General features: G+C 34.4%; 1 protein-coding gene across 2 annotated transcripts in view; it reads right to left on the bottom strand.

Annotated features, from left to right (window-relative positions):
* SYCP1 (synaptonemal complex protein 1) overlaps window positions 1–14,228 on the bottom strand; it is a 136,965-nt gene that overhangs the window by 53,396 nt on the left and 69,341 nt on the right. For both annotated transcript variants that reach the window (XM_060413293.1, XM_060413286.1), the window contains 5 exons: window positions 13,995–14,065; window positions 9,891–9,972; window positions 7,412–7,474; window positions 779–841; window positions 543–605 (listed from right to left, as the gene is read on the bottom strand). In XM_060413293.1, the coding sequence (XP_060269276.1) occupies window positions 543–605; window positions 779–841; window positions 7,412–7,474; window positions 9,891–9,972; window positions 13,995–14,065 (342 nt within the window). The remainder of the gene's footprint in view (window positions 1–542; window positions 606–778; window positions 842–7,411; window positions 7,475–9,890; window positions 9,973–13,994; window positions 14,066–14,228) is intronic.

Raw genomic sequence — 14,228 nt, 5'->3', positions numbered from 1 at the left:
GTCACTCATCTGTTTTGCAGCCTGGTTCCTAATAGGCTATGAACCAGTACCAGTCCGTGGCCCGGGGGGTGGGGACCCCTGGCTTAAATGATTTTAACACAGCTAAACCAAAGATGTGTGTTCTATTACAACTAAAATAACCGCTACAATATAAAGGGCTTTGTTGCTATGGTTCAGTCACTAAGTCATGTCTGACTCTTTGCAACCTCATCAGCACACCAGGCCTTTCTGTCCTTCACTATCCTTCACTGCCCTGGGCTTCCCAGGTAGCATTAGTGGTAAAGAACGTGCCTGCCAATGCAGAAGATGTAAGAGATGTGGGTTTGATCCCTGGGTCCGGAAGATCCCCTGGAGAAGGGCATGGCAGCCCACTCCAGTATTCTTGCCTGGAGAATCCCATGGACAGAGTAGCCTGGCAGGCTACATTTCATAGGAATGCAAAGATTCGGACATGACTGAAGTGACAGCACACATGCAAAGGGCTTAAATTTCTAAATTCTCATCTATGTACTAGTATTTTTTTTCTTAAAGATTCCAAATACCTTTATCTCATAAACATTCAGCTGCTTGCTTTCTGCTGTACTCTTCTTTTTAAAGGCCTTATTCTGTTAGAAGTAAAAAAATAAAGAATTATGTTTAATATCAAAGTGATTCAAACTTATCCTTTCACTGACTTAGACTAAATTACTAAAGTAAAGGAAAGCATTATTCACTAAAACTGCAGTGAATATAAAAGGTTTTTTAAAAAACTAATTTGATTTTGAGAATCAGTATATACCTCCTGCTGGAGTTCTTCAATAAACTTGCTTTTATTTTCAACCTGTTTCCTCAAATTGTTACACTAAAAAATGAAGAGAAATTAAAATTATTTTATTCAATATTCCAGTCAAAATAAATACTTTCAAACTAACAAAAATATTAACATAGAGATTACTTCAAAAACTATGTCATTAGGACTTCCCTGATGGTGTCTTGGTTAAGAATCCACCTGCCAATACAGAGAACATGGGTTCAATCTCTGGTCTGGGAAGATGCCACATGCTGTGGAACGACCAAGCCCATGCACCACAACTACTGAGCCCACACTCTAGAGCCCATGTACAACTACTGAGCTACCATGCTGCAAGTACTAAAGCCCATGAGCCTAGAACCCATGCTCTACAAGAAAACCCACTGCAACAAGAAACCCATGCACTGCAACAAAGAGTAGCCCCCCATTCACTGCAACTAAAGGAAGCCCACATGCAGCAAAAAAAGACCTAGCACAGTCAAAACTAAATAGTCATATCATTAAATAATTCTATTAATGTCAAACCTACCTAGGGTAAAGGAGATAAGAGAGAAAACTGAGAGCTCACTAAAGGTATAGAATCCAGTAAGACAAGCCTGCATAAAGCCCCAAACTCAAAAGACGACCTAATCAGTGAAAGTATAAATAAGAAATAAATCTGCCACATAGAAGGATACAGTAAGGAAACTTGTCTTGACTCTGGCACTGAGTGAATGCTATAAAAATGGTCCTGAAAGGATCCTGCTGTGATTTATGTCAGACAGTGTTTTGCCTATGTTCTCCTCTAGGAGTTTTATAGTTTCTGGTCTTAGGTTTAGATCTTTAATCCAGGGGCAGGGGTTAGTTACAGCAGAATTCATGTTATCTCAATAATCTTAAAAAACTTCAAATGGAGAATTTACTTTAAAATTGGCTCATGTTAGTAGTGCCCTCAAGATAATCTTTTTGGGAAGATAACAACTTCAACACAAGCCTCAAAGAATTACCACAGATAGTTCCAAGAAATCAAAAATGTAAAGAAATAAGGCTCCAAGAGTAAAAATCAGTAGAAAGAACAAAGAGCAAAATAAGAACTAAAAAGGCTTCAGATATTGAAATTATTAAACAAAGAATATCAAATTAAAATACTTTAAATATTATTTTTAAAGACCTGAAACTATGAAAAAGAAACAGACCATAAAGGAAAATTGATCACACTTTTTAAAAATATAAATTTATTTATTTTAATTGGAGGCTAATTACTTTACAATATTGTATTGGTTTTGCCATACATCAACATGAATCTGCCACGGGTATACACATGTTCCCCGTCGTAAACCTCCTCCACCTCCCTTCCCATACCATCCCTCTGGGTCATCCCGGTGCACCAGCCCCAAGCATCCAGTATCGTGCATCGAACCTGGACTGGCCATTCGTTTCACATATGATAATATACATGTTTCAATGCCAGTCTGCAAAATCATCCCACACTCTCCCTCTCCCACAGAGTCCAAAAGACTGTTCTATTCATCTGTGTCCCTTTTGCTGTCTCTCATACAGGGTTATTGTTACCATCTTTCTAAATTCCATATATATGCATTAGTATACTGTATTTCTGTTTTTCTTTCTGGCTTACTTCATTCTGTATAATAGGCTCCAGTTTTATCCACCGCATTAGAACTGGTTCAAATGTATTCTTTTCAATGGCTGAGTAATACTCCATTGTGTATATGTACCACAGCTTTCTTGTCCATTCATCTGCTGATGGACATCTAGGTTGTTTCCACATCCTGGCTATTATAAACAGTGCTGCGATGAACATTGGGGTACATGTGTCTCTTTCAGTTCTGGTTTCCTCGGTGTGTATACCCAGAAGTGGGATTGCTGAGTCATAAGGCAGTTCTATTTCCAGTTTTTTCAGGAATCTCCACATTGTTCTCCATAGTGGCTGTAATAGTTTACATTCCCACCAACAGTCTAAGAGGGTTCCCTTTTCTCCACACCCTCTCCAGCATTTATTGCTTGTAGACTTTTGGATCATAGCCATTCTGACTGGCATGAAATGGTACCTCATTGTGGTTTTGATTTGTATTTCTTTGCTAATGAGTGATGTTGAGCATCTTTTCATGTGTTTGTTAGCCATCTGTATGTCTTCTTTGGAGAAATGTCTATTTAGTTCTTTGGCCCATTTTTGATTGGGTCATTTGTTTTTTTGGAATTGAGCTGCAGGAGTTGCTTCTATATTTTTGAGATTAGTTGTTTGTCAGTTGCTTCATTTGGTATTATTTTCTCCCATTCTGAAGGCTGTCTTTTCACCTTGCTTATAGTTTCCTTTGTTGTGCAGAAGCTTTTAAGTTTAATTAGGTCCCATTTGTTTATTTTTGCTTTTATTTCCAATATTCTGGGAGGTGGGTCATAGAGGATCCTGCTGTGATTTATGTTGGAGAGTGTTTTGCCTATGTTCTCCTCTAGGAGTTTTATAGTTTCTGGTCTTATGTTTAGATCTGTAATCTATTTTGAGTTTATTTTTGTGTATGGTGTTAGAAAGTGTTCTAGTTTCATTCTTTTACAAGTGGTTGACCAGTTTTCCCAGCACCACTTGTTAAAGAGATTGTCTTTAATCTATTGTATATTCTTGCCTCCTTTGTCAAAGATAAGGTGTCCATAGGTGCGTCGATCTATCTCTGGGCTTAAGAGGACACTAATAGATAGAGAAATACACCATGTTCATGGATCAGAAGAATCAATATAGTGAAAATGAGTATACTACCCAAAGCAATCTATAGATTCAATGAAATCCCTATCAAGCTACCAACAGTATTTTTGACAGAGTTAGAACAAATAATTTCACAATTTGTATGGAAATACAAAAAACCTCGAAGAGCCAAAGCTATCTTGAGAAAGAAGAATGGAACTGGAGGAATCAACCTGCCTGACTTCAGGCTCTACTACAAAGCCACAGTCATCAAGACAGTATGGTACTGGCACAAAGACAGAAATATAGATCAATGGAACAAAATAGAAAGCCCAGAGATAAATCGACGCACCTATGGACACCTTATCTTTGACAAAGGAGGCAAGAATATACAATGGAGTAAAGACAATCTCTTTAACAAGTGGTGCTGGGAAAACTGGTGAGCCACTTCTAACAGAATGAAACTAGAACACTTTCTAACACCATACACAAAAATAAACTCAAAATAGATTACAGATCTAAACATAAGACCAGAAACTATAAAACTCCTAGAGGAGAACATAGGCAAAACACTCTCCAACATAAATCACAGCAGGATCCTCTATGACCCACCTCCCAGAATATTGGAAATAAAAGCAAAAATAAACAAATGGGACCTAATTAAACTTAAAAGCTTCTGCACAACAAAGGAAACTATAAGCAAGGTGAAAAGACAGCCTTCAGAATGGGAGAAAATAATACCAAATGAAGCAACTGACAAACAACTAATCTCAAAAATATAGAAGCAACTCCTGCAGCTCAATTCCAAAAAAACAAATGACCCAATCAAAAAATGGGCCAAAGAACTAAATAGACATTTCTCCAAAGAAGACATACAGATGGCTAACAAACACATGAAAAGATGCTCAACATCACTCATTAGCAAAGAAATACAAATCAAAACCACAAATGAGGTACCATTTCATGCCAGTCAGAATGGCTACGATCCAAAAGTCTACAAGCAATAAATGCTGGAGAGGGTGTGGAGAAAAGGGAACCCTCTTAGACTGTTGGTGGGAATGTAAACTATTACAGCCACTATGGAGAACAGTGTGGAGATTCCTGAAAAAATTGCAAATAGAACTGCCTTATGGCTCAGCAATCCCACTTCTGGGCATACACACAGAGGACACCAGAACTGAAAGAGACACATGTACCCCAATGTTCATCGCAGCACTGTTTATAATAGCCAGGACATGGAAACAACCTAGATGTCCATCAGCAGATGAATGGATAAGAAAGCTGTGGTACATATACACAATGGAGTATTACCCAGCCATTAAAAAGAATACATTTGAATCAGTTCTAATGAGATGGATGAAACTGGAGCCGATTATACAGAGTGAAGCCAGAAAGAAAAACACCAATACAGTATACTAACACATATATATGGAATTTAGAAAGATGGTGACGATAACCCTGTATGAGAGACAGCAAAAGGGACACAGATGAATAGAACAGTCTTTTGGACTCTGTGGGAGAGGGAGAGTGTGGGATGATTTTGGAGACTGGCATTGAAACGTATAGTATCATATATGAAATGAATGGCCAGTCCAGGTTCGATGCACGATACTGGATGCTTGGGGCTGGTGCACTGGGATGACCCAGAGGGATGGTATGGGGAGGGAGGAGGGAGAGGGGTTCAGGATATGGAACATGTGTACACCCGTGGTGGATTCATGTTGATGTATGGCAAAACCAATACAATATTGTAAAGTAATTAGCCTCCAATTAAAATAAATAAATTTATATTTTAAAAAATTAAAAGAACTAATTAAAACTTTAGTATGCAGGTCAGGAAGCAACAGTTAGAACTGGACATGGAATGATAGACTGGTTCCAAATAGGAAAAGGAGTACATCAAGGCTGTATATTGTCACCCTGCTTATTTAACTTCTATGCAGAGTACATCATGAGAAACGCTGGGCTGGAAGAAGCACAAGCTGGAATCAAGATTGCTGGGAGAAATATCAATAATCTCAGATATGCAGATGACACCACCCTTATGGCAGAAAGTGAGAGGAACTAAAAAGCCTCTTGATGAAAGTGAAAGAGAAGAGTGAAAAAGTTGGCTTAAAGCTCAACATTTAGAAAACAAAGACCATGGCATCTGGTACCATCACTTCATGGGAAATAGATGGGGAAACAGTGGAAACAGTGACAGACTGCTGTTTTTGGGCTCCAAAATCACTGCAGATGGTGACCGCAGCCATGAAATTAAAAGACGCTTACTCCTTGGAAGGAAAGTTATGACCAACCTAGAGAGCATACTGAAAAGCAGAGACATTACTTTGCCAACAAAGGTCCATCTAGTCAAGGCTATGGTTTTTCTAATCGTCACGTATGGATGTGAGAGTTGGACTGTGAAGAAGGCTAAGCGCCGAAGAATTGATGCTTTTGAACTGTGGGTGTTGGAGAAGACTCTTAAGAGTCCCTTGGACTGCAAGAAGATCCAACGAGTCCATCCTAAAGGAGATCAGTCCTGGCTGTTCACTGGAAGGACTGATGCTAAAGCTGAAACTGCAATACTTTGGCCACTCATGCGAAGAGTTGACTCATTGGAAAAGACTCTGATGCTGGGAGGGATTGGGGACAGGAGGAGAAGGGGACCACAGAGGATGAGATGGCTAGATGGCATCACTGACTTGATGGACAGGAGTTTGAGTAGACTCAGGGAGTTGGTGATGGACAGGAAGGCCTGGTGTGCTGTGATTCATGGGGTCACAGAGTTGGACATGACTGAACGACTGAATTCAGCTGAACTAAACTGAATAAAAATGTAATTAAAATTTAAAACTCAATAGAGACAAGAAAATCAGTCACTTCTTGGCCTTAGCAAATGAATGCTGAACAAACTTTTTAACTATCAGTTTTAAGTATAACCAGATTATAATATTGCCTAAGAAAGCACATTTTACATATTTTTCCATTCTTCAGACTATCAAAATTTACTCCCTTGAGAGTTAATATTGATGATCATATCTTTCTCCTACTTAGCTTTCCCTAGAAAATTATAACTGACATTACTATATATTATAAAAAACCCCTTTATAATTGTAGTTACAATAGTTCAAAAAATATGTATATATAATAACATTAGATCAATTTTGCTATTTTTACTGCCCCATCTCACTCTCCCTTCTTTCTGAATAAACTAATGAAAATTAAAGTAACTTATGTATTCAATGTTTTTAAATTTAAATAATATCTAAACTTAGGACTAACTGATGTTTGATGGAATGCCCAGAATCTTATAAAAATTTTAAATTATTACAGTTCATTTTTAAGTAAAATAATTCAGGTACATAAAATCAAAGGATTTTATTCACTAGAATTCTAGCTAGAAAAGAAAATAGTGTTAATTATTAGAGCTGAGAACTTCAGAAAGTGAACTATGTTCTCCAAAGGACTATTCGTTAACTCACTACACAGAAAGTCAAGTTTAGGACAAGTGTGTGGTGAAAGGCAGAGAAGGGAAATTGAATTGGTATCTCTAGCCAGAAAGTAAAAATATCTCACAAAAAGAAAGGGGAAATTTTTCTGCAGCTCCTTTGATTATAAAAAATGGGAGAGATATCTAAGAATGATTTTTTAAAAGCATCTTGCCACTGTAAAGATATCCACAGCAAATGCAGCTGGTGAGGGTATGAAATTTGGAGAAAGGAAAGAGATAGTGGACGAGCAATTTAATGAAGCTTTGCTCTTTGAAGCATTATGCAGAAACTCCTAATTCCAAAGCCTTTTCAAACAAACCTGCAATAAAAATCCTATACTATTCTTGAAAGCCTTCAAAATAGAACTGAGATCTCTTTGTATAGGACAATGTAAAGGTTGGCCCTAAAGAGTCTAGCCATACATATATTGCTACAGAGTCTCTAGTCCCAAGTATCTTTCACATCTGATAATACCTTGTTTTCTAGTATCTTCATTTGTTTATCTTTTTTTATAACTTCACATTCAATGCTTCGAGCCTAAAAAAACATTATTTAACATCAGATTAAAAATGTTAACAGAAATTCTATTTTATTCTATGAGTATCTTTTAGACATGGAGTTATAAAGCTTAGTCTTATATTTCTAAAAAAAAATAGTTATCAGGTCTGCCAGTTTATTTCAGCTACATTTAAATATATATATAATTTTTATATTTAAAAAATTAAAAAATGTTTTTGTGCAAATATGTTAATGTTCATTATTATCTTAGCCTCATTATCACTTTACAATCTTTTACTAGCTTTCCCAGTTTATACTGAATTTTAAAAATTATATATAGAAGTTCACCATCTTTTAAACATGTTTTTCACAAACATTTATTACACTGAACTTTGTAACAATCCAATGATGTAGAAAAATAGGTATTATGGCCACTTTAGAAATGAGGGAAAAAAGGCTCAGATAAAATATGGATTGGGATAAAAGAAGAGTACAATGAATTTCACCAAGAAATATTTGCAACTTGAATTATTTCCAGGAAACTCTTTCAATAAGTAAACTGAAATCCAACCACGGAAAGCTTTAAAATGCTATCAATTTGTCTTGCATTTCACTTTTTCCTTAACTCATCATTAATATCTTCTACATTGGTAAAATAAATTTTAAGTTCTTGGTGGAAGATTTTTTGTTTTACATTAACCATCAAATTCATGTGTTTCTCTACACCAACAAGATAAGTGTTTTGAAGCAGCCTCTGACACAAATTTAAAGTAGTGAATTACATACCAAGTTTTTAGGAGACTAATTTAATTTGGGGGGGTGCTGAATTTAACTAATAAATATGAAACTGAAAGAAAAAGACAGCTTTTAGGGGGAAAAAAGTAGTACAGTCTAAAGAATGTTAGAGAGGCAACTCTGCCACTTCTTAGACATGTAGCTTTTTGGCACTTTTACCTTTTGGAGGCCCAGTTTCGTAATTCATGAAATAAGGACAAAAATGACTTCCAGCCTAAATAACAAAGAATCTAGAATGTTCCTGGTCATTGCAAGTCCTTAAAAATATAGTTCATCTTACCCTTAGACTATTCCAACAGTCTTAAAGCCCTCCAACATGTAAATATAATTATGACACTTCTCAGGTCAAAACTCTTCAACAACCTCAAACTCCTAAATATAACTGTGAGGCCTTAAATGATATAGTCTCATTTTTCCCCATCCTCATTTTTCCATTTATCTTCCCATCTCTCATCTTTCTATACTCTCTCCACTAACACCACTATCTTAAACTCCACCTTTTGGCCTAGATAAACTTGTATGGTTGTTTAAATATAGGGGCCCTCTCATATTTCCAAGGCTCTCTCATACTTCATATATTGTGTGTGTGTGTGTATGTGTAACTTGAAATACTCTTCTCCCTGATCTACTTATGCCTACACCACTGCCTTCCACTAATTCAATTAATCGGAGGCTTTAACATGAATTTTGCTTCTTCTAGGAAGCTTGTCCTGACTCAAGTTCAGATAGCTGTCCTTTCCATGGTCTCCAATAGCAATTATACAGAAGACCTATATTTCGGTCTTCTATTTTTAGTGTAAATTCCACAGTAACCCTATCAGTTCATAAAGTTGGATGGGGACTAATCTGTCTCCAAGGATGGGAATGCAACTCAGGCTTGAAGAGATTACTCTACCCCCTAACTGCAATGAATGGCTCAAGTATAAGTGAGCTAAACTCGGCAAGAGTCCTCACTAACATTTTTTTCAAAGCTTTGAAGACTATTTTTATAGCCTTCTAACTGATTCCAATGCCTTTCACCTCTCCCTATTCTATTCTTAAAAATTAAAAATGTTACTTGTCTAATAAAAAACCTTAAATGGATCACTACTGCCCAACAAAACAAACTAAAATAAAACTTCAGTACCCAAAACACTTCCTGGCACAGTGTAGGTAGTTAATAATATTTGTGGAATGAATGAAAAAACAAAGTCAAGGTCTTCACAATCTAATTTGATCATTGCAATCTATTTTGGCACAATTTTCTCCCACTGTATGTTATATACCACAATCACTTCACATACTTTGTACTATTCTACTTTTGTGATAATCTTCTCAACTCTTTGAAATCATTCCCACCAATGTACAACACAAACTTATTAATCACTTTATTAGTATGTTTTATATTACTAAAGCATAAGCCTCTTATTTAGCCTAAAATATAAATCAACATTTATAAATGCTAAGTGTTAAAGAAATTTAGAATTATGCCATTATTTCTTCTAGATAAAAACCACATAAGTAAAACAACTCAACATGGCCCACATTTTTAAGGTCAACAGCCTACAACAGTCCTTGGCCCTCCAGTTATCTATACAATAGTATACTTGTTTTTGGACACCAGCTACTGCTTTTATGATTTGAAACTTTGTGATAGAACCTACTATTAAATACAACATACATTTTCTTCACTCTTGTCCAATTTACTTTTAACTTCATCTCCTTTCTGTTTTAGTTCTTCTCTCACAGATTCCAGTTCATTCCTTAAAGGAAATGGAAGAGTGACATTGCAATAAAATCTATATTTTCATTTTATTCCCTTTCTGGAACTTCCAAAATTGACTACTGATCAGTTTAAAAATTTTTATTGGTTTATATTTTCACTTTGATTGATCATTTTTCATGCATTGGTATATACACTTCTGTTCTTAAATTTAAATTAATTTATACATTTACTTTGAAATTATTTAGATCTTTATAGTTATTTTTACATAAAAAGAAACTTCAAGATAGAAAAACTTATTTCTTATTTAAGTCAAGATTTCACTTTCCTGTTTTCTTAGTCATCATTCTAAGACATAGTCATAATGCTGTACAAATAAATAAGGGACATATATACAGGTGATTTTAATGAAGAACTGTAGGACTGAGATATTTGCATATACATGTATCCTTATGTATGTATAGAGTATCTCACAGAAACATATACAGGAAACCATGATACCTCTGGAAAGGAAAACTAGATAGCAAGAAGACAAAAGGCAAGAAAGTTTTCTTTCCCCATATCCCTTTGTTTCTTTGATTTTTATACCATATGCATATATAATCCTTTCAAACTTTTTTTTAAAAAGCTATCTGCTGTGCATGGAAACAACAGTGCTTTGTCTCAGAAGGATATGTAAAGCTATTTCTAATTGTAGACTCTCTTATTATTATAGCTGATATGTTACTAGGTCAAATGTGAATGCATGGAATAGTAATCAATCATGTGAAATAACTAGCCTCATAAAAACTGAGTCTAGGATGCTTACTCTTTGAGTTTTAAATCTTTAATTGGCACATTCTTACTTTTCCTAAATATATTATTTAGAGTTCTGTAAATCCAGAGTAGGTAGATGTACAAAAAGATGTTATCCAAATAATTTCAATTCTCTTAGATAAAAAGTAGCCTTTCTCTAAATATGTATTCACTTTTGATCCCCAAAATGTTTAGTGGCTTAATCACAGATTTAACCTGTAATCTTCTGAAGAAGAGAAGTAAGCATATAAGACAAAAGTAATCCTTAGAAACATAATAAAAGATGACTTTCCAAATATGGAAAATAGTAACAGTTATGTACTAGGCACTATGCTCAGTGCTTTGTTCATATTTTCTCATGTAATGCCCTAAGAGTCCTATGAGGGAGATATACTAGGTCTAAGGAAATAGCAAATAATTTACAACAGTTAAGTTTTAATGACCACATTCTTTACTCAAACCTAAATCAAAACTTAATACATCAGAATATAAGTACAAGCAAGAGCCCTCAAATATTTGGAAATCATCTAAATTACTAATGGATTAAAAGGAATCTGTAAATATAAAAACTCTATCCCAGAGCTACCAGGGAAGTATTTGCAATATTACAATCTTTAGCAAGGTAATTTTGAAGGTCTTAAAATATAAGATCTCCTATCAGCTGTCTATCAGGCATCTATAGATCTGTATCTGTGTATCTGTTTATTGATCAGTGGATTGCTGAAGCTTTGAACCCTTTAGCGGATGTTTCAGGGTCCATTTTAAGTGCTGTCACTGTGCCCCCTCCATGCAGGTGTATGAATGGAGGAAACAGCTATTTTTATGAGAATAACCTCCCCAAATGCAAGCGTTCTAGTGGCTACATGGAAATGCAAGTGTTCTAGTGGCTACGTGGGAGGATATTGTGGAATGGGGCTTTCACAAGGCATTCCTCACAAGGAACTAACGTGTCTGTGCTGTTGACAATCATCCTGATCATCAGAATTGCTGCTTTAGCCACTTCAGGATTTTTCCACTATCAGAAAACTGGCTCCCTTTTGTCTCATCTGCCCAAGCTGTCAAGCTTAAGCAGTCTCAAATCCTCTGAAAATGGAAATGGGGTGACCTTCAGATCAGGGGATGATGTGAACATGGATATTAGAGTAACTGGTTTTGGGCCTGAGTCTGCTATTGACAGATTGCTGGCAATGAGGGAACATTTTGCCACAGACTTCAGGAAGCCACCCATAATATTTGGGAACCCGACGTATGCCTCCAAGGACACTACTATCACGGCAGCTCAGCCAACAACAGCCCCGGTAACTGAATCTGGAACAGTGTATAACAAAAACTATGGAAGTCCCATTAACCCTGCTGAACACAGTTCAGACACAAAGCCAACTCCCTCAAGTCCTGATGAAACTCAGCCAACAAAATGGAATATCTTCAAACGAAAACCAAAACAAAGTGTCAACTTTGAAAATCCATTCTATTCCAAGATGGAGAATGGACCAAAGGTCAACGCTGCTAAGGTTTCTTGGAAAAAAGGCTCAACTCCAGGCTACAGTGCAACTACAGGCTACAGAAGATATTAAAGACACCGCAAATTTTGTTACAGAAGACTCAGAGGCATAGCTGTGCTGGCTATTTAGGGAATAATTAGAAACAGACTTTTGAACATATTTGTTTTTTTTTTACCAAACAGATAAAAAAATTAACATTCAGTACTTCATTAAAAGAATTTTTTTTCCCCTGTACTCCTATAGTTGATACTGTTTGTAGAAACATTGCCTTGTGTGCCTTGTTCACTCATCTCATATTTTTACAAATAATTATCACCTTGTACTATCTGTATATCTTTGCACTGAACCTCTCTGAAGGTAATGCTATAAATATATTGTACATTTGTAAATTTGGGAAAGATTATCACATCATTAAATTTCCTAATGAAAGTAAAAAAACCAGCTTATTTAGAAAATAATAAACATGATAAACTGCATATCAAAAACCAGGTCATAGATCTACAGTAGTATCAAAAGTAAATTGATACTTGAAATGATTTTATTATTTGAAATGATTTTATTAATTTATTATTTGAAAAAGAGAAAAGTAAACTAAATATCAATATATCAATTTTTTAAATAACTAAAGAAAATATTAATGTTTGATTGCAGGCAGGAAAAAATAAACTTCTAAGTTGACATAAATTTATAAATTATTTATATACTATGTATATTTATATACAAATATAAATTTATAAATTATTTACATATAATATTTATAAATTTATAAAAGCAATGGGAAAAATTTTCAAAAGGAAAGCAATTTAGATTTAATTTTAAAAAATTTTTTTAAATTCCGTATGACAAAATAATTACCCACAGCAAAAGGAAAACAACAGGTTAGGGAAAATATGTGCAATAAATAAAACAAGATAAAGGATTAATATGTTTTTAAAAGCTTAACTAAATAAGTAAGAAAACAGTCAAGATCTCAAAATACTATAGGCAATAGATATAAGCAATTTAGAAAGAAGAAACTCTAGTAAGCACACATAAAAATTACAAAGTTTACCCAAAACATGAAAATTATAAATCCTAAGAACTGTAAGTTATTTCTATCATCAAATAAATACATGATAATAACCAAAAGTAATTAAAAGTTTTTATAACCAGCATTTTCATAAAACATTGGTTGTATTGCATACTTTACAAGTGATAGAACCTATCAGAAATCATTTGTCTATCAAAAGTAACTGAAATAAATTACTCAATAAATTCACACTTGAAATTTATACTTTAAGAAAAAATCTGTATGTGCCAAAACATTTACTACAGTGTTATTTATGAAAGTAAAAAACTGGAAAATGTAAATATCCAAATTAAAATAATGCTATATCCACTTGACTGACTGGCAAACAGGTATTAAATTAGATGATTGTGAAAACACCAAGAAAAACAGAAAATACTTAAAATAATATCAGAGTTTTAAAATATCTCTTCTAAATATTCTGATATATGATTAGTGTACTTTCTGAAATTAACATTAATTATTAGAAAATTTATATTTTAAAATTAGTTTTTGTATCTAATATCATTATTTCAAACTAAGTATAAAAGAGGCATTATTACAATTTTATTTTTAAGCAGGATTCCAAAATACTAATTTAAGTCTAATTTTTTTTACTTTATTCTATATTAAACATAAGATTAATCTAAATTAACTACAAGTTAATAGAAAAGAAATACTATTTTTGGCTAGTCAAAAAGGCCAATGCATTAGTCTTGCCTTAATTGTGTTTCTGTCTCTCCCAGATGTTCTATTTGTTTCAACATCTTTTCTTCTTGCCTTTTGCTATTCTAAAGAAATAATCAGTGTTGTTTATATTAATTATTTTGCTTCAACAGAAATAAAATTGAAACTAACATTTAAGATCTTTATGTCTTAAAATTCATTTAGTTATAAATAAAACAAGAGAATGGGCTATTTAACTTGTATAATGCCACACAACTTTTCCAGTCT

This window comes from Ovis aries, chromosome 1 (genome assembly GCF_016772045.2).
Source record: "Ovis aries strain OAR_USU_Benz2616 breed Rambouillet chromosome 1, ARS-UI_Ramb_v3.0, whole genome shotgun sequence".
Lineage (NCBI taxonomy): Eukaryota > Metazoa > Chordata > Mammalia > Artiodactyla > Bovidae > Ovis > Ovis aries.
This window is presented reverse-complemented; position numbering and strand designations above follow the sequence as displayed.